At 37.1% G+C, this 25340-nt stretch overlaps 1 protein-coding gene across 6 annotated transcripts in view; it reads left to right on the forward strand.

The window, feature by feature from the left end:
- Window positions 1–25340, forward strand: part of ESR1 (estrogen receptor 1) — a 258921-nt gene that overhangs the window by 195235 nt on the left and 38346 nt on the right. For all 6 annotated transcript variants that reach the window (XM_070733732.1, XM_070733728.1, XM_070733727.1 and 3 more), the window contains one exon: window positions 8538–8870. In XM_070733732.1, coding sequence (XP_070589833.1) covers window positions 8538–8870 — 333 coding nt within the window. The remainder of the gene's footprint in view (window positions 1–8537; window positions 8871–25340) is intronic.

The following is a 25340-nucleotide window of genomic DNA, read 5'->3' on the forward strand; positions in this document are numbered from 1 at the left end:
CAGTCCAGTAAATACAATGATTATAATATTGGTGGTGTTGGTTTGTTGAGCTTTGGTGAATATGCAGTTAGTTTACTGAGCTGACAAATGATAAAATGCCTTAACTGTTGCTATTACCAGTAAAAAGTTAATGTCGTTTGTGGAAGAACTCTTTTGCCTAACCCTTACCTTCCATGCTGGGGTTGACAAGTTGTGTGATAAAGGAGCAATCAAAAGGGAGTAGTATTCAGCTTCTTTTGTAGCTGTGAAGTAAACATAAATAAGCAAAAAAGGTTTCTTTTGAGTTCCCACTGTTTCCAGTAGCTAGAACATTTAAAAACTCCCTGCTTTTGTTCTATATGGACCACAAAACTCAGTGAATGCCAAATTTGTTCAAGCAAAAATAGTCAAAATATTTAAAAAAATCCAATAAAACATTTCGAAGGGGGTTGTTTTGTCCATGTGCAAAACAAAATACATTTTCCATGTAGTATTCACACTTATTTTTCATATTGGTGTGTGTGTAAAAATGAGTCATCCACTTATTGTTGAAAGAATTCATCATCAACAATCTCTATATATGGGACAGGCAATGAAAGCAAATTCTGCCATGGGCAGCATACTTACCTTATTTTTCAGAGTACAAGATGCACTGGAGTATAAGACGCACCTTAGTTTTTGGGGAAGAAGACAAGAAAAAAAGCACAGATGATATACACTGTTTGTTATGTATTTCTGTGCATGTGTGCCAGACCCATACAAATAGCAAAGAATTGGAGAAATGTATGTTATAGCAGTATATTAATGCCAGAATGTTTTCTTAAATATAATCACACTCACTCCTCCCAATTATTTAAATAGATCTATTCCAAACATGACTAAGTTAGGGTTTAATTCAGCTGCCTTATCTTAATACTAAAAGAGGACACTATTACATTTTAGATTATACTTTTACAGATCTTTAAAACTGATATGGCTTTCTGGAAGTATACATTATTCTCTGTTATTTAAAAGAAGATACAAGAGCACTGGGCTTGTTCAGATCAAGCATTTATTTTTAAAAGCGTCTTCATTTTGTTAAACTGTCTAGAACAATAATAAAGCAGTTTTTAAACAATAAGTCTAATAATTTGAAAATTCTATAGACCAGTGATGGCGAACCTATGGCACGGGTGGTACAGGTGGCACATGGAGCCATATCTCCTGGCACAGAAGCTATTACCTTAACTCAGCTCCAATGTGCATGTACGTGCTGACCAGCTGGTTTTTGGCTCACCCGGAGGCTCTGGGAGGGCATTTTTAGCTTCCGGAGAGTTTCTGGGGAGGGCAAAAAAACCAGGCCTACAGGATCCTCCAGAGGTTGGGAAATGGGCTGTTTCAGGGCCTCCAGAGGGCCTCCTGGGGAGGCAGGGGACGCCATTTTTGCCATCCCCAGGCACTGAATTATGGATGTGGGCACTTGCGCATGCGTGATAGCACATGCACATCCGCTTTTGACACCCAAGGAGAAATAGGTTCACCATCACTGCTATAGACATTCATACTCATAGTTATTGACTTACCTCCTTGCATCCAGATTCAGCAACTGATTAGCACAGGAAAATAAAATTCTACCTCGTCCTCCCAATTTGCCTCTCTGCAGCTAAAGATGCACTTCAGTTTCACTTTCATTTTAGCTTGGCTTGCCTGCAGCCTTAGGGAAGCTGCTAATCCATTGCTTGACTTAACAGGCTCTGCACTGTTTGCTGAAAAGGAGGTAAATTGCTGGGAGGCAGAGGCCAAAGGGTGGGGGTGGCTGAGTTGGTGGGGCTACATTCAATGTATAAGACATACCCAAATTTTCACCCTCTTTTTTAGGGTGAAAAGGTGCATCTTATACTCAGAAAAATATGGTAATCATCATTCTAATTCCAGTCTTAGGAACTTTCTATATGTGTTTTTTTCACATGCAGCAGAGAATCAAATGGTTTAGCTATCCATTGGTTGTTTTGGATAGGATTTGGATATTATTCTCTGCACTCAACTAAGCAACCATAGTTTTTGGAATTTTCTCAGAAAATCATCTGAGAAAATCTTCTGAGCATTTTTGCAGAACATTGAATGAAAGTGTGAAATGCCAATATCCTGGCAATTTCCACACTTTTCTGCAAGCAAGTAAAATAACAGGTGCTTGATTGTATTGGGCTACAAGAAAAATGCTACTGCAAGTAAATAACAGCTGGTTGTAAATATGCCTGAAATTGTATGTTAATGCTTCCTGTGATAGATGTATGTCATAATATTAAACCATTAGAATTGTTTTTAAATTATTCTGTGGAATGGCCTGAACTCTTATGCCATGCTGGTATTAGACTGTATGTAGCATCCCTCTTCCTTTTGAATGCTATTGTTATTTAACATTTATCCTTACATTTCAATGCCAATATAGTTCTCCCTCAACAGCACTATAACATGGTCAAGGAAAAAAAAACTTGTAATCTTTTTAACTACATACATGTTTATAATAAATTACTTCCATATTTAGGATAGGAAATTTTGGTACATTTTAGTTGAGTCTCTAAGATTGTTTCATCCATGTATTCTTGTCATTTTTAATAAAGTTAATAATAATAATAATAATAATAATAATAATAATAATAATAATAACAACAACAACAACTACTACTACAACAACAACTACAACAACTACAACAACTACAACAGAGTTGGAGGGGACCTTGGAGGTCTTCTAGTCCAACCCCCTGCTTAGGCAGGAAACTCTACACTACTTAAGACAGATGGTTATCCAACATCTGCTTAAAAACTTCCAGTGTTAAGGCATTCACAACTTTTGGAGTCAAGTTGTTCCACTGATCAACCGTTCTGACTATCAGGAAATTTCTCCTTAATTCTAAGTTACTTCTCTCCTTGTTCAGTTTCCACCCATTGCTTCTTGTTCTACCCTCGGGTGCTGTGGAGAATGACTCCTTCTTTGTAGCAACCCCTGGGATACTGAAAGACTGCTATCATGTCTCTCCTGGTCCTTCTCTTCATTAAACTAGCCATGCCCAGTTCCCGCAACTGTTCTTCATATGTTTTAGCCTCTGGTCCCCTAATCATCTTTGTTGCTCCTCTCTGCACTTTTTCTAGAGTCTCAACACCCTTTTTGCATCGTTAAAGTTAATATGAGATGAATATCTTTTTTCCTCAGATTCACTTTTGTATATTGATACATACCACAAATGCACACAATTTTCCAGGACTGCTGAAGGACTGGAAAAGACTGTGACAGCTGATATATAAAACTGAAGAGACTTAATTTTCAAACGTTTCTTGTAATTTTGTATGATAAATTTATTTTGGCTTACCGTATTTTAAAACACACTGGAGTATAAATTTAGATCAATCCAAAAGCAGCTAGGATGAAAAATCTCCTGGAATGCTTGAAAATAAGGAAAGTGATTTGTAAACTTTAAAATGTTGTCTAAAATATTGACAGATGACATTAGTTGTAGATATAATTAATAGTTAATTCTTTTTTAAAATGAGATTTGCATTTGTTAATAGGTTCTTTTTCAAATGTATGTCGTCTCATTTATACAGTATTTTCAAACCTGGCAACTTTAAGACTTGTGGACTTCAACTCCCAGAATTCTCCAGCCAGCATAGCATAGCTGGCTGGTGTATACTGATTTAACTAAGGAAAATGTTTGCTTTTTTTGATACTGATTATTTTATGTTCTGAAAGATTCCCACACCTTCTAAATTTGTCCATTTTCAATTCAGACAAATGTCTGTAATTACTCATTTACCACACTTTATGAATAATCTGCATTTAAAGTTGCTGCCTTTTGTAATTTGTACACACATCGTGAAATCAATTTTTGAGTCTTATAAGAAATATATAAGAAGTACTGTATTTTTCAGAGTATAAGATGCACTTAGTTTTTGGGGAACAAAATGGGGAAAAGAATCTGCTTACCAGGTATTCATTTGGCTAGCTGGTTAGGGCTTTAAAAAAACTTATTCAGTGAGAGTAACAATGAAAGAGTTTGCAAGTCAGTAAGAGTTGGAAACATCATTAGCACCTGGAAAGAAATATTTGGAGCAAGTAGAGCAATGGAAAAAACCCGCAAAGACTTAGGGCTTGGAAAACATTATTTGCAGAGCGTAACAATGAAAGAGCTTGCAAGCCAGTAAGAGCTGGGAACATCATCACCATTAGCACCTGGTTAGGGCTCTAAAGAAACTTATTCGGAGCAAGTTAGAGCAATGAAAAACCCCCTGCAAAGACTTAGGGCTTGGAAAACATTCTTTGCATAGGGTAACAATGAAAGAGCTTGCAAGCCAATAAGAGCTGGGAACATCGTTAGCACCTGGTTAGGGCTGGATAGAAACTTATTTGGAGCAGGTTAGAGCAATGAACCCCCCCCCCCTGCAAAGACTTAGGGCTTGGAATACATTCTTCACACAATGAAAGAGTCTGCAAAGTAAGAGCTGGGAAGATCATTACAGCTAATTAGGGCTGGGGGGGAAAGCTACATAAGACGCACCCTAATTACCAGCCTGTTTTAGGGAGGAAAAGGGTGCATCTTATATTCTGGAAAATACGGTATATAGGTGCCAGCTTGTACTTGTTGTCTACTTGATGAGTTTTAACACATCTTTCCAAAATTTTGCTTCTTCTTCAGAGGTAGCTGTAAACAAATATTGCATGGATTAATCTAGAGCAGTGATGGTGAACCTTTTTTGGTTCGTGGGTCAAAAGGGTGTGTGTGCATGTACTAGCATGCACGCACATGCCCATACCCATATCCATTCTCTCCCCCATGCATGCACACCATCCATGCTGCACATGCTCACAATCCCTTCCCCACGCATGCACACAGGCCTCACTGAAGCCTGGGATGGTGAAAAAATTGCCAAATAAGCAAACCAGAAGTCTGATGTGCAGTTGGGGAGTTTGCTGATTATTTTCTGAAGGGATTGCTCTGTTTTGTTTGGAGGATCAGGAAAATTAGTGTTTAGTATATTATACTATACCAATTCTTTGCGTGGATTGTACTAGGATCTGGGACTGAATCCCATATTTATCAGATTATTTGAAATATCTGGCTGATAAGTGTAATAGTAGAATAACAACGGGAATAGGAAATATGGAGGAAGTACTTTATTAATACTTATTTATATTTAAATTCCCTTTATAACATATTCCAGTGCTGTACCAAGAATGTGAAAACTGCCTTATTGCAAACATTAGGTCCAACAATTATACTGATTTACCGAAAAGTAGAAAAAAATTAACTTAAGAAAGTCAACGGATTTTGCCTAATTTTTCTTTTAGAGTAGCAGAATTAGAGTAAAACATGTGGCAATCACAATTTTTAAAAATAAATTTGAAACCTTCCTTCCTTCCCTCCCTCCCTGCTTCCTTCCTTCCCTTTTAAAATAACATAGTTATTTTAAGCTTTCGAAAAAGAATGGACTAGAAATGACTCCTTCAGATGCTAGCATAGCAGTTGGCCCTGGAGCAGGAGTGAAATGCTCTCAGTTTTCTCGTGGTGACATCCAGGCAGGTGGGCGGAGCTTTGCGCTTCCTTCATGACTGGCTCGCTGATGACTGACAGGCACAGGCGAGCATTTCATCCCTGCCCTTGAGCTTTAGATATCTGTTCTTCTCTTCTGCTGAGATTCTATCTCTTTTTATTATATCAGGAATTCATGACAAAATTTGATGAACTGAAAAAAAAATAGGATTTTTTTTTTGCTTGCCTTTTTTTTTGTCCTTCAAGTGAAAAAGCATTCATACTCCCTTTTCTGTACCAGAGAATAAATAATGCTCTCTTCTTGTTTCCTATCCTTCTATGGGATAAGTGGAGAACAAGTTAGAAATAAAATCGTATAAATCTCTTATGAGCAAGTGGTGCATATACCGATTTCTATAAGGCAGTACATTTCCACTGCTGATGTAAGTGAAACAGAATACATAAATTATGCCCACAATTACAGCATAAAAAGCTGCCAGGGGAAATGTCTACGAAATTTATAAGTATATGCAATTTTTTATTTGTTTGCTAGGGTAAAAAACAGAGACAGTGATATGTGTTTCATTGGCAATAGACAAACATAAGGTACATACCATTTATTTATGAGTAATTGGAGTTTTTAATCTTGATAAAGAATCTGACACTGTTTGAAATGAATTAGTCTTTTAGTCTGTGTTGCTGGGGAAATTCTTTTAGGGAGGTAAGTCCAAATGAAAAAAAAATGTACCTAAGCATTCTTACTTAATTACTCATTGGCAGCAAAGCTAATTAATTAAATGTTCACATAGTTCTAGTTTGTCTCTCTTTCTTGCTCTGAAACAGATTTAGCTCTAGAGAAAAAGAAAAAAAAGAATTCCGTCTTATCATTTAATAAGGTTTAGTAGAATTATCCTTGGGCACAGGATTTGATACTCTCTCTACTTCTATCTGATATTTACATGAAGTTACTGGGCAAGATCATTCATTCCAATGGGTAAGGTATCATCAAGGTGAACTGACAAATACCACCTCTGGCTGGCCCCAGAGTGGGATGGGAATAGAGATTTTGCAATATCCTTCCCTTAGGAGTGGGGAAGGAATGGGGATTTTGCAGTACCCTTCGCTTGCCAACTCCCACCAAGCCACACCCACAGAACTGGTAGGGAAACACTTTACATTTCACCCCTGATGGATCCATCTATGTAATCACTAGGAATCAAACTCAAATCAAGAAAATCTTTATCTTAATACAGTATTTGAATAAAACAGAAAAGTGGGGCAGTTTCATCCTTGCTCATTTCCTTCTTGTCATACAGCTTCTTAACTCAGCATCCGTATTTTCTAGGTTATTTCTAGAAAAGCCAAAACTGTACTTATAATTGCTATTTTCCCCCAACACGAACCTGTCACAATATTGTTCTAATCTTCTGATCAAAAGAATCACAAAACTATGTGTTCCACTTTGCCTTCAATTTCCCACAAGTTTAAAAGCTTATCTTCAGCCTCACTGCTCGCCAGATGAAAAATAATACTGGTATAGACATTCTGATAAGTCTTCAGTTCTAGATGTGCTGATATTAATAACTTTATATACTTCATGATTCAACCAGATGATGTGCATCTTTCTCTAGCTTAAGTAAATATAAGCTTTTCTATCTGTGACTGTCACAGTTGAATCATTGTTGATCTTTGGGGATATGTTTTCTTGCAAATATATTTTCTAAAAGTTTCACAAAGTTTCATGCACATTTGTAAACGTGGAGAAAACATTTTTTTGTGAAACTTTGAAAGAATGCTAAAACTTAGAAACTAAACAATATCAAGCCTGAATAAAATTTCTCCAGGAATCATAAAACAAGTTTTGTTTGAGCATTTAAGAAAGAAATCAGAACAAAAATTTTACTTGTGAAAAAGTTCTCAGATAATAATGTAATCTTTTCTTTCAGACTCTGCTTCTGCAGTGTTCTTTCCCATTGAGGAAATAGGCCTAAAAGCTGTTCTCTAATTCCTAATTATTTCTTGTCAAGGGTATGCTTTGCTCATTTGAGAGAAGACTCACTTCAAAACCAAATGTTATAAAGTTGAAAATAATCAGGAAGTATATTTGAATAGTGATTCCTAGCTGTCTAGGACTAGTTTAATGTTCTGTACAGAAGAGTATGATCTGATCAGATCTTCCAGAAAGTGTTTGTAAATTTAGGGTTGCCTCTATGTTAGTAGGTACTGAACTAATAAATAACTGGTTATAAAATAATTTATTTCAGAACTGGCACAAGGCATTTTATTCCTGCGGGGCATTAGGCTCCTCATAGTGCTTTACAATGTTGCAATTAATGTGTCACAATTCTCCTATAAAATGCTTTTTGCTCAAATATAGGTTAGTACCTTATACAGTGTTCCCTCGATTTTCGCGGGTTCGAACTTCGCGAATAGCCTATACCACGGTTTTTCAAAAAATATTAATTAAAAAATACTTTGCGGATTTTTTCCTATACCACGGTTTTTCCCACCCAATGACGTCATATGTCATTGCCAAACTAATAATTTTTGCAAATAAATAACAAAAAAAATTTATTGTTAATAAATAATTATGTTTATAAATATCAGGATCACCAAGTGTCTTATTCAATGGTGAGTACCAGTAATAATGGTGAGTAAATGGTTGTTAAGGGAATGGGGAATGGTAATTTAGGGGTTTAAAGTGTTAAGGGAAGGCTTGTGATACTGTCCATAGCCAAAAATGGTGTATTTACTTCCGCATCTCTACTTCGCGGAAATTCGACTTTCGCGGGTGGTCTCGGAACGCATGCCCCGCAGAAATTGAGGGAACACTGTATTTTATTTCTGCATGCTGCTTGTTGCATTCTATAATCAAGATGCTGAGAGTTTTGTAAGATTTGATGCTATGAATCGCCTGTTGTTAATTGCAGGGTATCTCATGTCTGAAGATGGCTTAAATAAACCTTGCATGGTTTCCAGATTTATGTTTCAATGCTGTCACATTAGAGACGTCAGTGGATAATATATATTCTTTGCATTTATATCTTCTTCCAGGAATTCGAAAAGATCGTAGAGGTGGCCGAATACTGAAGCACAAACGTCAAAGAGAAGAACATGATAGCAGAAACATAGGCACAGTAGCAGAGGCAAGGAGCCCAAATCTTTGGCCAGGGCCACTAATGATAAAACATACTAAAAAAAACAGCCCAGCCCTATCCCTCTCTGCAGATCAGATGGTTTCTGCTTTGCTAGAGGCAGAACCTCCTATTGTCTATTCAGAATACGACCCTAACAGACCTTTCAACGAAGCTTCAATGATGACATTGTTGACCAACCTTGCTGATCGAGAACTGGTTCATATGATCAACTGGGCCAAAAGAGTTCCAGGTAAGAATACTAGCAAAAGATATTTAAACAGTTATTCACATTGTTCCAAATTTCAAAACATACTACCACATATAGACACATGCTTACTGTATTGTTTTATAAATGATATAATTTCCATCATGATGTAAATTACATAAATCATTATGGATATCACAGCATTAAGATAAAATTACCGGTAATTCAAATTTAACTTTCCCATCAAAATTATTTTGGATGCAATTGACTTGTCGATCACTTCAAAGAGATATCTGGATCATTTTTTTTCTATTGCAACCAAAGTTTGGTAAATATGTGACTAGGTTTTAATATGTTCTTTCTGCCTCGCTCCACAAGATGGTATATAGCAGCATAAGATGCTTGTTTCACATCTTTGCATCAACAATAGTAATTAAAATGGGTTATGGTTTGTAAAGCGGAATCCATATTGTAAATCACATGGTAAAGATGAGTATAACTGTTGTGCAAAAATAATTAGAAAACTAAGGAACTGCTGCCCTCATCAGGACTCAAGTGTACTTGATAAGGCAATACAGGAAGATTGTAGCTTTAGTTGTTTTTGCATAATACTGCTTTCAGCCATTAGCTCTGGCCTATCTCACTTTACCATACATATGGACTTCACTGTATATTTGACATGGTTTCTTCTTGTTTTGAACCTGCTTTATTTCCTGGCATGCCTATAAACTCCCAACAGATCCAGCCAAAAACAAATGAAATTCTTGGAAAATCCCTCCCCACAACTCCTTGGACTTAAAGCTTCAAAAATTAAAACAAACCCTTTGAAGTTAGCCCAGTAACTAAATGGCGGCAATTAAAACTGCTAAAACGATCTATTGGAAGCAGAGAGAAGCTGAGTAGCCAAATATTAACATAGCTATTCACTGTAGACTATATGTGTGATGAATTGTGTCTCTGAAGGAGGACGTGGCATGATGGACTACCATGAAGTGGCACTTTCCCAGGAAGGAAGGAGCATATTCTAAGGAGAGGGATGAGATGAAACAACACAGCTCAGAGTTGGTTTGGAGTCCGAGGGAAAGATTTAGCGTAGCCATTTTCCTGGGTACATCGGTTGGGTTAGAATAGAATAGAGTAGAGAAGAGTAGAATAGAATAGAATAGAATAGAATAGAATAAACAAAATTCTTTATTGGCCAAGTATAATTGGGTGTGTTGTGGGAAATAGTTGTTTAGCAGAGTGAGGGCATTCAGAGAAAAACTGTCCTTGTGTCTAGTTGTTATGGCAGAGGTATAGTCTAGCAAGAGTCTGTCTATAGGGAAAGAGCAAATAAATAACTCTATTTGGGCTGGATTGTTCTGTGTTGTTCTTAGGTTGGATTAGGGAAGAATGCATGGCAGCAGGCTAGTTTTGCTACATATCCTAGGGATCATTTTTAGGATTATTGCCATCTTTCCTCACTTTCAGCAATGTCAAATCCCTTTTCTTATCATCAAAAGTACCGGGAATAATACATGCATTAATGGGAATAAGGAGATCGCTGACCATTTCAATAGCTACTTCTGTTCAGTTTTCTCAAAAGACACCTTACAAAATAATACTATAGAGGGATATAGCATTGCTTCCAGCTGTACGGATTCAGCTCCAGTGATCTTAGAAGCCGATGTCTTAGAAGAACTTGAACGATTAAAGATAAATAAGGCAATGGGTCCAGATGGCATCCACCCCAGAGTTCTTAAAGAACTCAGATCTGTCATTGCTACCCCCCTGACTGATTTGTTTAACCAATCCTTGTTAACAGGAGAAGTTCCTGAGGATTGGAGAATGGCCAGTGTTGTGCCTATTCACAAGAAGGGCAGTAGAGAAGAAGCTGGTAACTACAGGCCAGTTAGCTTGACATCAGTTGTAGTTAAAATGATGGAGACTCTACTCAAAAAGAGGATAAATCAGCACCTAAAAAACAATAACTTATTAGACCCAAATCAGCATGGCTTTACTGAAGGCAAATCATGTCAGACTAATCTCATTGATTTCTTTGACTATGTCACAAAGGTGTTGGATGAAAGTGGTGCCGTGGATATTGCCTACCTGGACTTCAGCAAAGCCTTTGATACGGTTCCACATAAAGAGCTGATAGATAAATTAGTGAAGATTGGACTTAATCCCTGGATAGTTCAGTGGATTTGCAGCTGGCTGAAGCGTAGACATCAGAGAGTTATTGTTAATGGCGAGTATTCTGAGCAGAGTCAGGTCACAAGCGGTGTGCCACAAGGATCTGTTCTGGGTCCTATTCTTTTTAATATATTTGTGAGTGACATAGGGGAAGGTTTGGTAGGGAAGGTTTGCCTATTTGCCGATGACTCTAAAGTGTGCAATAGGGTTGATATTCCTGGAGGCGTCTGTAATATGGTAAATGATTTAGCTTTACTAGATAAATGGTCTAAGCAATGGAAACTGCAGTTTAATGTTTCCAAATGTAAAATAATGCACTTGGGGAAAAGGAATCCTCAATCTGAGTATTGTATTGGCAGTTCAGTGTTGGCAAATACTTCAAAGAAAAGGATTTAGGGGTAGTGATTTCTGACAGTCTCAAAATGGGTGAACAGTGCAGTCAGGTGGTAGGGAAAGCAAGTAGGATGCTTGGCTGCATAGCTAGAAGTATAACAAGCAGGAAGAGGGAGATTATGATCCCACTATATAGAATGCTGGTGAGACGACATTTGGAATACTGTGTTCAGTTCTGGAGACCTCACCTACAAAAAGATATTGACAAAATTGAACGGGTGCAAAGACGGGCTACAAGAATGGTGGAAGGTCTTAAGCATAAAACGTATCAGGAAAGACTTAATGAACTCAATCTGTATAGTCTGGAGGACAGAAGGAAAAGGGGGGACATGATCGAAACATTTAAATATATTAAAGGGTTAAATAAGGTCCAGGAGGGAAGTGTTTTTAACAGAAAAGTGAACACAAGAACAAGGGGACACAATCTGAAGTTAGTTGGGGGAAAGATCAAAAGCAACATGAGAAAATATTATTTTACTGAAAGAGTAGTAGATCCTTGGAACAAACTTCCAGCAGATGTGGTAGATAAATCCACAGTAACTGAATTTAAACATCCCTGGGATAAACATATATCCATCCTAAGATAAAATACAGAAAATAGTATAAGGGCAGACTAGATGGACCATGAGGTCTTTTTCTGCCGCCAGACTTCTATGTTTCTATGTTTCTATCAAAAAGCATGGGGAGGGAGTATAGTCATTTTATGCAGATTCTTCCTGTTATTTTTTCTCTTGTTCCAAATGCAGCTCATTGATATCTGATTCTTCTTATTTTGGGATAGTGGACTGAAACCTAAAAGCTGACTACCTTGATTTACTGTATTTTTTGGAGTATAAGATGCACCTCGCCCCCCTCCCCCAAAAAGAGAGTGAAAATCTGGGTGCGTCTTATACTTCGAATATAGCCCCACCCAAACGCTCTGAACATTGCACTTTCGGGTGGTTCCAGGCGACAGGGATCCTCACTTCCACATGGAGCCTGATTCCCAAAGCTTCCTGGGAAAGGGCTTTGAATGCCGGCCTTCCTCTCAAAAAGGCCTGATAGAGAGGCAGCACATCAGTCCTCCTGGACCTGCCATTTTGTGAGTGTGCTACTAGGCTTTCCAGCAAGCCCCTGCGGCTTGGCTGCCTTAATCAGAGCCTGATTCCCGAGGCAGCCCAGGGAACTGCGTTGAAAGCCTTTTAAATGAAAGTGTTTTCAGGTGCCAGTCCCCCTCTCCGATTGTAAAAAGGGTGCCTGAAACACAAGGATCGTGGAAGAAAGTGTTTCCAGCTGGAAGATTCCCCCTCCCCCAAAATGGAGGGGAATCTGCTAGCTGGAAACTCTTTCCTTCAATTGCACCCTTTTTACAATTGGAGAGAGGGATCTGCCACCTGAAAATGCTTTTGTTTAATGCCTGTGGTAATAGGTAAGAAGATCGGGGCATTTTTGGAGTGGAGCCAAGTCTGTCTTCTGCCCCCATGAAAGTCATACCTCACCCCACCACTCCAGTTAAATTCCATCCCAATTTCTGCAGAAAAAAATATCAACAGATGCATAGTAAAACAGAAAGTCTGATTAAAAGTTTGAAGAATATGTGTTTTAAAGAAATCTCATTATTCTTTTCCTAGCATTTCCTAGTATTATCTGAGGAGGCTTTTATTGGGAAATTTGGTTAGTCACCTTATACAAGTAAACTGATTACTTCCATCGCAGAAATTGGAGATTTACCTTATGCAACAAAAGTGGATTCTGAAAAATATATGCTACTAATATGTTTTATTAATAATACAAAGCACAGAATATTATACAATCATATGTGACTACTTGTAATTTCTTATTCACTTTGCATTTCTGTAATCTTAGAAAGCAAAATTCATTTTTATTGTTAGAACAGATTTAAAAATCTGTGCTGCTATTATCAAAATCCGAGTGGAAGCGAGGACCCCACTAATCCTGATGCTGGTAGGCAGAGGCAGAATTCTTTTTTTTCTTGTTTTCTTCCCCCAAATCTGAAAAATATGGTACTTATATGTCATTGCAGACAATAGCATCACCATTAAACGTATTAAGAAAGCAGCACTGAGCAAAGGTCTTGCTGTAGGTCAGTGTTTTTCAACCAGTGTGCCGGGGCACACTAGTGTGCCGCGAGACATGGTCAGGTGTGCCGCGAAGCTCAGCGAGAGAGAGAAAGAAAGCAAGAGAGAGAGAGAAAGAAAGAGAGAGAGAGAAAGAAAGGCAGGGAAGGAGGGAGAGATAGAAAGAGCAAAAAAGAGAGGAAGGAAGGAAGAGAGAAAGAAAGGGATGGAGAGAGAGAGGAAGGAAGGAAGAGAGAGAAAGAGAAATAGACTGAAAGGGAGGAAGAGAGAGATAATTTTTTGGTCCAAACTTTTTTTAGCCCCCCCCCCCCCCCCCGCTCAATGTGCCCCATGATTTTGTATATGTAAAAAATGTGCCGCAGCTCAAAAAAGGTTGAAAATCACTGCTGTAGGTGACCTAAATTGTCTCCTGCAACTTCTTTATAGGGTCATATTTAACTGTTTCCTTTCAGTTAGAAAAGGTTCTTGGTTCAACTGAGCTTCCCATATGTAGCAAGTGGGAAATGAATTTGTGTCTCAATCTATTGACCTCAGGGGTAAGCAAACTGACCTTGTTAGATAATTTGGACTATAGCTCCCACCAGCTCTGGCCAGTTAGATGGGAGAAAGAAAGATCCATTCTGTTCTGGAACTTTTTCAATGAGAAGGCAACATAAATAAATTCACTTCCTATAGTTTCTCTTTCTTGAATCCAATATAAACTATAATGTGTAAGCCAAATTTGTTGCTGAAGCATATAGAGAAAACTACTGCCCTCTTCTTTGGGAGACAGTAATGTTCAATTGTAGCTCAGGGTACTACAAAGTAGCTACTGAAGTTGGAAAAGGATTCCATTTGTAACAATTTGTTATTGTTAACCATAAGGAAAATGTTTGGCATTGGTCATAAAGAGCTTGGGTAATTATTGACTTTCGTTATAGTAGCTCTGTAGTTTAATGATCTTAAAACATTGCATTGGGCATGTAAGCTTTGAAGTTTCAAGATTATTCACAGCATTGCAGTTATTTTTTGTGGTTTTCTGAAGCGAAAAGATAAATACCTGGCTTTTTTAAAAAAGCTGCCAAAGCTACTGGTTTTCTAAAGACCTCATTTCTTTTTAAAACCGTCTTAGTTAACCACCAGTTTTATTAAATTCAGAATGCTATGATGAAACAATAATAGTTGTGTTTTTAATCTGACACCAATGATCCTGATTTAAAAACTGCATAATTGACAGTTATCTCTTGGATTTAATATTAATAATAATAATTTAGAAACTATATATGCCATCCAACACCCAGAAAGTCTGGGCCACATTAAACAGTTTTATCTTTCTGCATTTAAAAATGCCCTAAATATTTGTTCTCAGGGATTTGCAGTAGATACTGTGATAATTACCGCGAATTTGGTCATTTGAATATTAATGAGAGTTACTACTTCTTTGGATTTATTGATTTGATTTGATTTGATTTGATTTGATTTGATTTGAATGCCACCCCTCTCTATAGACTCGGGGCTGTTAATTAAATCATAAATGTACAACAGCTTCTTAACTCTACACACGTACTTAAATTTTTTTCAAAGGAAAACGTTATGTCTTATTACACCATGATCCTGGCTAATAGCTTTTCAAAACTTTTAGAGAATTTTTTTTTAAAAAGGTTTTACATGTCACCTGAAACTTACAAATTTAACATTATATTAGGAATGCTTCTACACTCTTACAAAGGCCACTAAAAAGAAACAACAATGAAAAAGCTAAGAAACTGTCTCAAAGGCATTTTTACAATCCTTCCTCCACAGTAAGGTATGATATTAAATAATCCAATCCATTCACAAAATGGCTCTCTGCATCTGCTCTGGTGTCTTCTGCCATATCACTGCATATTTATGCATGACTGAGATAAGTGTTTCCTTAACTAAGTTATTTCGAAAACCTGAAGCTGTTCTGTTATCTCTGGGCTCATCCTCTCCTATTTATACAGTGAAGCCCATAAAAAGCTTACAGAAGTTCAATAACGACTCCTCCCTCCATATCCCCCACTTCCACCACTTCCTCCAGGACCACAGTTTCCTCCACCATATGGTCCTCCCATGTTCCTACTTCCACCAAAATTTCCACTTTTCATTAGAACATAGTTTGAAGGCTGCTGGTTTATGCATTTATAACAAGTTTTAAAAACAATCCAGTTGCAATTCCTAAGATGCAGTGCTAGAATGTCATTATGAGAATCATTTTTTTAAAAAAAACCATTCACACAATATTTAGATTACAATCAATATTGTGTACTTCTAAATTAGTACCAGAGATATGTCTTGCAATAATTTGATTATTCTGGCAGGAAATGATCTGAAACAAAACAAATATTGTTTGGATGCTGGGTGGAATTCAGCTTGAATACCAGTCAACATTGCTGTGATTATTGTGAACTTTTAGGATTGAACTGACAAGACACGGTGCACACCAGGTCATTTTGTTATTTATTTGTACTATTTCATCAGTTACAAAATATTAGTTTCTCTGACTGATTCCCTCCCCCCCACCCCCAGTTAATTAACTAGACAAAGATTATACAGCCAGAACTTCATCTCCCCTCCCTTTTCTGGCTTCTGCTTTTAAATAAATGTGGTAAATGGCTTTATGGCCTAATTGCATTGTCTATGCAATTTTCTGCTCCAAGATAAGTGCCCTGCCTAACCAAATTACTTCTGCTAATGTGGCAGCATCATATCCTAAAAGTATATAGCTATAATTAAATTTCCCAAAGAGTGAATCAAAGCTTTCAGATAAAGGTTAGCTGGCTTAGCGTTCATGGATAGCCTAACCTCTTTTTTCTCTGAATCTCTGTACCAGGAGACAGGTCTCACACCATGTAGTTGTCCGCCTGTCATAATGGTTTCTATGCTGACTCCTCTTTGGGAATTTTCAAATCAGCCTGAAATCTGCATCTGTTCAGGAACCCATGATTACTTAAATTGCTAGCCATTTATCTTCTAGTTCTGCTCCAAGTCTCTTCCTTCTTTCCCCTCCTGTTGAGAGACTGGAAAACCTGAAAAACCTAAGCTGCCCAACATCCTCAAGTTCTTCTGAAGTGTTGGGCTTTCACACAAGTGGAGTTTATAGTGGAGTGCAGCTGCCAAAAAAGCCAACACAGTCCTAGGCTCCATTAACAGAGGGATAGAATCAGGATCTCGTGAAGTATAATGCCTTGGTAAGGCCGCACTTGGAATACTGCATTCAGTTTTGGTTGCCATGATATAAAAAAGATGTAGAGACTCTAGAAAGAGTGCAGAGAAGAGCAATAAAGATGATTAGGGGACTGGAGGCTAAGACATATAAAGAACCGTTGCAGAAACTGAGTATGTCTAATTTAATGAAAAGAAGGACTGGGGAGACATGATAACAGTGTTCTGATATCTCAGGGGTCACAATAAAGAAGAAGGAGTCAAACTATTCTCCAAAGCACCTGAGGGCAGAACAAGAACCAATGGGTGGAAACTAATCAAGGAGAGAAACAACATAGAAGGAAGGAGAAAATTCCTGACAGTTAGAACAATTAATCAGTGGAACAACTTGCCTCCAGAAGTTGTGAATGCCCCAGCACCAGTGTTCCCTCTAATTTTTTTGGGGGGGGGGGCGGAAAAGTATAGTGTCTGAGCGGCAGTCCCTTCGGGACTGGGCGGCACAGAAATAATAAATAAATAAATAAATAAATAAATAAATAGATGATAGATAGATAGATAGATAGATAGATAGACAGACAGACAGACAGACAGACAGACAGACAGACAGACAGACAGACAGACAGACAGACAAACAAATAAAAAACCCACCCTGTTTTGCCTCAGAGAATTTCAAAATAAAATACTGTACTGTGTGTCTATAACAGTGAGCTCATAATAGGGCAACTCTATCAATATCAAAATGCCACTTAAATAGTTGAGCTAGTTTCAAACTAGATTTTGATTTTCTTTCTCTCTTCCTTACTCCCATTCTTTTCCTTCCTCTCTTTTTTCTATCTGTTTCTCTCTCTTCCTCTCTTCCTCTCTTCCTCTCTCTCTCCTTCCCTCTCACTCTTTCCCTCTCGGCTTCTGGGCAGGTTTGGAAAACTCTGAGTTGATGATGATTTTTAAGTGAGCGATTGCTCACTGCTCAGCTTAGAGGGAACTATGCCCAGCACTGGAAGTTTTTAAGAAGATATTGGATAACCATTTATCTGAAGTGGTATAAGGTTTTCTGCCCACGCAGGGGATTGGTCTAGAAAACCTCCAAGGTCCCTTCCAACTATTCTATTCTATTCTATTCTATTCTATTCTATTCTATTCTACTCTACTCTACTCTACTCTACTCTACTCTACTCTACTCTACTCTACTCTACTCTACTCTACTCTACTCTACTCTACTCTACTTTATTCTATTCTAACCAGTTTTGTGTATTATAGTTTTAACCAGACGACTGACAAAACCAGCAGGGTGACTTTGGGCCAATTATTCTCTCTCAGCTCTAGGAACAATGGCTTCCAAAATCTTACCAAAAAAAGTGCAGGAATTTGTCCAGGCAATTGTTAGGAGTTAAGAATGATTTGAAGGCATGTCTATGAATTGTGTGTTTGTGTGTGTGTGTGAGAGAGAGAGAGAGAGAGAGAGAGAGAGAAAGAGAAAGAGAGAGAGAGAAACAGACAGACAGACAGACAGACAGACAGACAGACAGACGGACAGAATATCATGTGATAGAAAGGCAGACAGTATTTTCTTCCTTCTTTCTATCACAGTGAGATTTCCTAGGGTTTTAAATGATTGCTAACCTATCTGTCCAACCCCTATGTAACACAAATTATTTCTCCCACAAGTAAATCTTTGGTGATATATTTGTGCATATGTACATATGCACACTGTTTGACGTGAATCTCACGATTTAGAAATATTCCCAATATTTGAGGAGAACTGATCTTTGAACTTTAGCTCTGATAAAAAACAAACAAATCCTAAAAATAAAAATGTACTTTCCCCCCCTTTCTATTACCATACCAGGAAGATAGTGATAGTTCTGGATACATCTAATTAGTGTAGCTAATTTATCTCTTGGTTAGTTGGGTGAAATTTTGTGTGTCTTCACCAATTACCCCCTTATGTCCTCAGGCAGCTGTGCTTAAGAATAGAATAGAATAGAATAGAATTTTTATTGGCCAAGTGTGATTGGACACACAAGGAATTTGTCTTGGTGCATATGCTCTCAATGTACATAAAATAAAATATACATTTGTCAAGAATCATGTGGTACAACACTTAATGATTGTCATAGGGGTCAAATAAGCAATGAAGAAGCAATATTAATAAAAATCGTAGGATATATGCAACAAGTTAAAGTTAGATAATGGCAACAGAATGAGCAGATTTTATCATAAACTTCCTAAAGGATGATAAAGGAAATGAAATAAAGAGAAGTGTGCATGATTTGAAAACATTTTTAATTGCTATGATCCTTGTGCATTGCACTGCACGTCTGTGGCATTTCTAGAAAAGTGTGAGGTTTTTTTAGCCTTCTACATAACTGCTTCAAAAGTCTCATTAATATTAATGAATTGATTTGTTAAATAAGCCACACCTTTATTCTAGAAGTCTGAAAGGAAGTTGCAGTGATTTAATGAGTAACGGTGAAGTGCTATGGGCTAAATTACTTCTGAATTGTTGTTGGTTTTGTTAGAGTGCACAACTCTAATAAAGAAGACTGAGAACAACTATAGCTCAAAGCTCCAATTTCAGTCTGGGTGATGTATTGATTGTGTTTCAGGCTGGAGGATACCAGAACCTGTAACTCCCTAATTAATTCAAGTTCTTTAGAGAGGTTAATACAGAATGGAGATAGAAAGAAGTCTCTTTCACCAACCATTGGTGAGTGGACAAGGATGACAAAACGATGAGCATGGCACCACTATGGCACAATGCAGTTCAACCCCTTTTGTTCATGTGTTCTTACATGCACGAATAAAAGGGACAGAGTTTCTCTCACAAAGGTGTGATGCTGCTTTTGTCATTTTCACGAAATACTCTAATCCTGTAGCTGCTGTAGGAAATGAAGTAATGTAATGAACTCCCTTCTTTTCAGTATAAGTATATCCCCCCCCCCATATTTCTTTTCTTCTGTGTTTCTCCATAGTTTTTCTTTCTCTCTGTAGCCAAGGTTTCATTATCTCTTCCCTTCCCTCACTGCTCTGAAATGAATGTATTAGTACACAGTGGTATAGTAAAGTAATCATGTCCAAAGTATTTCTAATTAGGAGTGTCCCAAAAATTCTGTGTTTCTTTCAATGACTGTTATTTAGTTTGATAGAAAATTCATTAATTCTGTCTTTTTTTTAAAGAAGAAATTTACTGATTCCCTTGGGTAGGATATAAAATTCTTTATTTATTAAAGCCTGAGAAAATTGTGTTAGTTGAGTGCCATAAAGTCGTATTTGATTCCTAATAATCACATAGTTAGCTCATCACCACTGTGAACTTGTTCTCCTCTTTCCTTCCACTTTTCCCAGCATTAAGGACTTTTCCCAAGACGTGGCTCTTTGTATAACGTGTCCACAGTAGAATAAAAGTCTGGTCATTTCTGCCTTGAGTGAAAACTCTGGGTTGATTTATTCAATGATCCATCAGTTTGTTTTCCTGACTGTCCACAGTATTCTCAGGAATCTTCTCCAACATCAAAGTACAAAGCTGTCAATACTCTTCCTATCCTGGTTCTTTAAAGTCCAACTTTCACTCCCATAGTGTTTCACAGAGAATACTATGCTTGTATTATTCAGATCTTTGTAGATATAACTCATGAATATCTTTTCCAAGACTTTGCCACAAAAAAGAGGGAGTCAAACTACTCTCCAAAGCACTTGTGGGTAGAACAAGAAGCAATGGGTGGAAACTAATCAAGGAGAGAAGTGATTTAGAACTAAGGGGACATAACCTGACTGTTAGAACAGTTAATCAGTGGGACAGCTTGTCTTCAGAAGTTTTGAATGCTCCAACACTGGAAGTTTTAAAGAAGATCTTGCATAGCCATTTGTCTGAAATTGCATAGGTTTCCTGCCTAAGCAGGGAGTTGGACTAGAAAAGCTCCAAAGTTCCTTACAACTCTGTTGTTTCACCTTTAAGACTGCTTTTCTGGATATTAAAATGCAATGCATTTCTTGATTGCTTGTTTTTTTTAATTGTTAATGGTTCATCCTAAAAAGCAGAACCTGTCTTCTAGTTTGATATCTTCATTGTCAGTTCTAAGATTGGTTATTCTACCTATTGTCATTACTTTGGTCTTCTTTATATTTAATTTTAGTTCCATTCTCCTCCTCCCCCCCCATGTTCTTTGATCTTTAGCACTTTGGCTTGCAAGTCCTTTGCATATTCAGCTAACATAATTACCTAGTACCATCAGCATATAGGTGAAACTCAAAAAATTAGAATATTGTGCAAAAGTTCATTTATTTCAGTAATGCAACTTAAAAGGTGAAAGATAATCTATGAGAGAGACTCATTATATGCAAGGCAAGATAGTTCAAGCTGTGATTTGCATGTAATGAGTCTCTCTCATATCTGACATTTCACCTTTTAAGTTGCATTACTCGAGTTTTACCTGTAGTACAGGTTATTGATGTTTCTTTTTCCAGTTTTAAAACCATACTCATTTTCTTCCAATTTAGTTTCTCCAAATACATATTCCACATATAAGTTGAATAAATGTGGAGAATATTAAGCCATGTCACATTCCTATATCATCTGGAGTCATTCTGTTTTACCAAATTCTGTCCAAATTGTGACTTCCTGACCTGTACATATGTTTCTCGTCTAAAATCTCAATTTTTCTGAGCACTTTCCACAAAATCAGAGGCCTTTCTATAATCAATGAAGCAAATGTTTACTTATTTTTGGTATTCTTTGGCTTTCTCAATTATTCATTTTTCATTAGCAATAAGATCTTATGCTCCTTTCCTAAAACCAGCATAAACATCTGGGGTCTCTTTTTCCATGTAAGGCTCCCATCTGCATTGGATGATCCTAAACATTATTTTGCTAGCATGTGGAATTATTATTAAGCATATTGCACAACTGTTTGCACACTCCTCCTTTTTTGATATTGGATTGCAGATCTTCTAATCTTCTCATTTGGTTATTGTATCCTCCAGGTTTGCTGGCATAGCTTGGTTATAAACTTAACTGATATTTCTTCTTCTGCTTGCAATGGGTATTCCATCAGTTGCTATAATCTTCCAACTAGATAATGATGATCGTGCTGTTCTAACTTCACCTTCTAATACTAAATGTTCTCAAAAGTAAGGAATAATTTGTTGGACAAATTTGTGTTTCAGTATATTCTTTCCACCTTCCCTTAATTTCTTTTCAATGTCCATTGGCATCCTTTAGAGATTAGAGATTGGAACAATCTTCTGAGTTCAGAGATTTTTTTCAAAGACTGCTCGCTTTTACATATCTGCTTCCATCTTCAGTGCCTTTACAAGTATTGTAATATGCTTTGCTTGTTTTTACATGCCTGCTTCCATCTTTAGTGTCTTTACAGGTATATTACAATATTACAATATTGTAATATGCTGTCTTGTCTCTTTTGACAGCTGTCTGAAACTCTTTTGTTAAGTTCCTTTCTGAAATGTTTGTCTTCCTTGGCTTTGATTCTCTTCTTTTCTTGGCAATGTTCATAGTTTGTTCTGTTCTAGTTTACTCTCTTTTTTTTCTTAATTTTTTGACAGTCTCTTTTCATATCCATCCTTAATTATTCATTTAAGTTCATTCCATAATTCCTCAATGAAGTTAAGGACTTCAAAGCATTTCCTTGCAAACAGTGATTCAAGATCATGTTGTGAAAATTGTTTGGTTTTCTTCTTCTTTTTAGCTTCACTTGTAATCCACACCTGAAAAGTTCTTGACCTGTTTCACAGAGAGCATTTGGACATGTCTTTGATGCTATAATTAACATCCTCCACCTCTTTGTAGAAATCATGGAGACAAATTTATTTCTATGTAATTCATCTAATGATGTCAATGTATTTAGGAATCATTTTGCTTGTTTGAAGACAGGGTTAGCTATGAATCATTGGAGTGGCAGAAATTGATAAATCGACTTCTTGCTTCATTTCAGTTTTCTGAGACATACAATCCAACTACATTTTCCTGTTTCGTGTTTCCAACTTTGGTATTTCAGTCTCCAATCAAAAGCAGCACATGTTATGTAAATTTCAAATTGAACTTAGTCATAGAGGAACATCCTTTGATTTGGTGGTCCAAGTATAAATTTGAATGATCGTCATATAAAAGGATTGTCCATAAAATCTACTAGATATTATTTGGTTATTGGAATGAATGTTGTCAAGTACTATTCTTGCTATACTCTTCATAAGTATAAGACTATTTAATTTTTCATGTCTTGAGTAATAACTCATGTGATGTTCTGGCTAAAGATGTCCCATTCTATTCAATCTCAATTTACTGATGCCAAAGAGTTCAATTCATATAGTCATATTTTATTTTATTTTTCATTGTTAATCTTTACTCTGTCCCTGCTTCTTATGTTCTATGCTCCTACTGTAATTGTGTCTTAATTTGAATACAGTGTTCCCTCGATTTTCGCGGGGGATGCATTCCGAGACCACCCGCGAAAGTCGAATTTCCGCAAAGTAGAGATGCGGAAGTAAATACACTATTTTTGGCTATGAACAGTATCACAAGCCTTCCCTTAACACTTTAAACCCCTAAACTGCAATTTCCCATTCCCTTTAGCAACCATTTAGATCATTACTCATCATGTTTTTTTATTAAAGTTTATTAAAATTTTTTTTATTAAAGTCGGATGAAAGTTTGGCAATGATATATGACGTCATTGGGTGGGAAAAACCATGGTATAGGGAAAAAACCCGCAAAGTATTTTTAATTAATATTTTTGAAAAAGCGTGGTATAGACTTTTCGCGAAGTTCGAACCCGCGAAAATCGAGGGAACACTGTAATCCTAATCCAGTTGTTGAATGTAGACTATATTATTGACTTTTAAACCCAGCTACTATTAACTTTATAGTCTGTTACGCAGATTATTACAGTTTAAAGTCTGCTGTTGAGCACTGATAAACTTCAAAAAAGCTGAATAATGTTTGGCTCCCAGGATGAGAGTGGTAAGATTTGCAATTGTTCAAAGCGTGTGAGGAAGGGAGGTGGGAGAGGTGAGGAGAAAAAAGTGCTCTTGGGAGCAAAGTCCATTTATAATGAATTGTAAGTGAAAGCCAAATTGCTGACGGTTTTAACAAGATCATAGTGAAAGGAACATTTAGGCACAGTCAGAGCCTAGGTAGCTGAGATATGTTTACATTTGCAGAAATACAGGAAATTTATTTCTGGCTGAAATAAAGGATGAAAATGCAAGCAATGTCATTGTCAACGTCTTTCAGTGGCATTGTGAAAAATGAATTAACAATTTGCTGCTGAAAAGTAAATTTTATAAATTGCCTCGCAAACTCGGCAAACATATTTGGTTATGTTCTCCCATTGTCTAGAATATGGGTGGGAAACTTCGCTTGACTGAGAACTCCATTTTCACGGGAGTCAACTGTGAAGGATTTAACTACATACCAGCATTGGGCAGGACTGAAACAAGTGGCAGGAAGAACCAGATACATAAAGGATGGGAGCGCCCATTTTTTTTACTTTTTCCTATTTCTGGTTTTTCTTTTTAACAGCTTTTTTTCCTTGGTCTCAGTACATCAGACTCTGGAGACCACACAGATCACTTCAGATATTGGAGTTAATCTCTCTTTTGGTGTAATTTTGAAATTAAGCTAATGCTCCATATCTCCAATCTACACTTAGGAGTGTAAATCTTCTCTCCTCCCTTCCCCTCCCCTGTTCTTTCTCCTCTCTCCCCTCCCCTCCCCTCCTCTCTTCTCCTCATGTTTTTATGAAAATATTGTACTTCCCTACAATATACAGGTAATTTCACAATTGGACAAAAGGGGTGGTAATAAGCTCTAAATAACTACACGAATGCTTTTCTTTTCTTAAATCGCAGCTTCATATTTACCTCTCCTCACAATGTTAGAATTTGAGGTCATCCATTGAAACTAAACACACGAAGTTCCAGGCTAGACAAAATGCAGTAAAACCTAAATTTAATAGACTTTTCTCAGGGCAGAGAGTATCCGTTACACTTGAATATGTATTATTTGTGTCAATTGACATCATTTGTGTAATTACTTAATTGACATAAATAGTGCCAATTTCATTTAACCTTGATTTAACAGATAACGGTCCATCAAATGCGGGTGAAGTTCAGGTGAAAAATGTCTCTGAGCTATCCAGAGTCCATTAAACTGACGTCTGTTAAATTAAGCTTTAATGTACTTTGTTACAGAGATTATTATTATGAAATTGTCTGTCAGCAACTGAGGGAACAGCAATCAATTTGCATAATTTTAAAAGGCTCTAGCAGATTTATGTACAGCCAGGCTATCAGTGGCAGCTAAAATACTCCTGGCTGTTTACCCCATCTTCACTATAGCAGTTAGACTTATATACCACTTCACAGTGCTTTACAGCCCTCTCTAAACAATTTACAAAGTCAGCATATTGCTCCCAACAATCTGGATCTTCATTTACCACCCTCAGAAGAATGAAAGGTTGAATCAACCTTGAACCTGTCAGGATCATCTATCTCCATCTTATTTAGCTATTACATTATCTAAAATGAAGGCCGTTCTTCACTTATTATTTTTAATCCAGTGTCATCTGTCATACTCAGTGACAGAACATTCTATTATACTGTTTCTGAGAAATCATCCTTATGCCCCCCCACCCCCCAAGCAATAGATTAAGCCAGTTGTTTACTTTTCTCTTTTCTAGATTTGGCCGTG

This window comes from Erythrolamprus reginae, chromosome 1 (assembly GCF_031021105.1).
Source record: "Erythrolamprus reginae isolate rEryReg1 chromosome 1, rEryReg1.hap1, whole genome shotgun sequence".
Taxonomy (NCBI): Eukaryota; Metazoa; Chordata; class Lepidosauria; order Squamata; family Dipsadidae; genus Erythrolamprus; species Erythrolamprus reginae.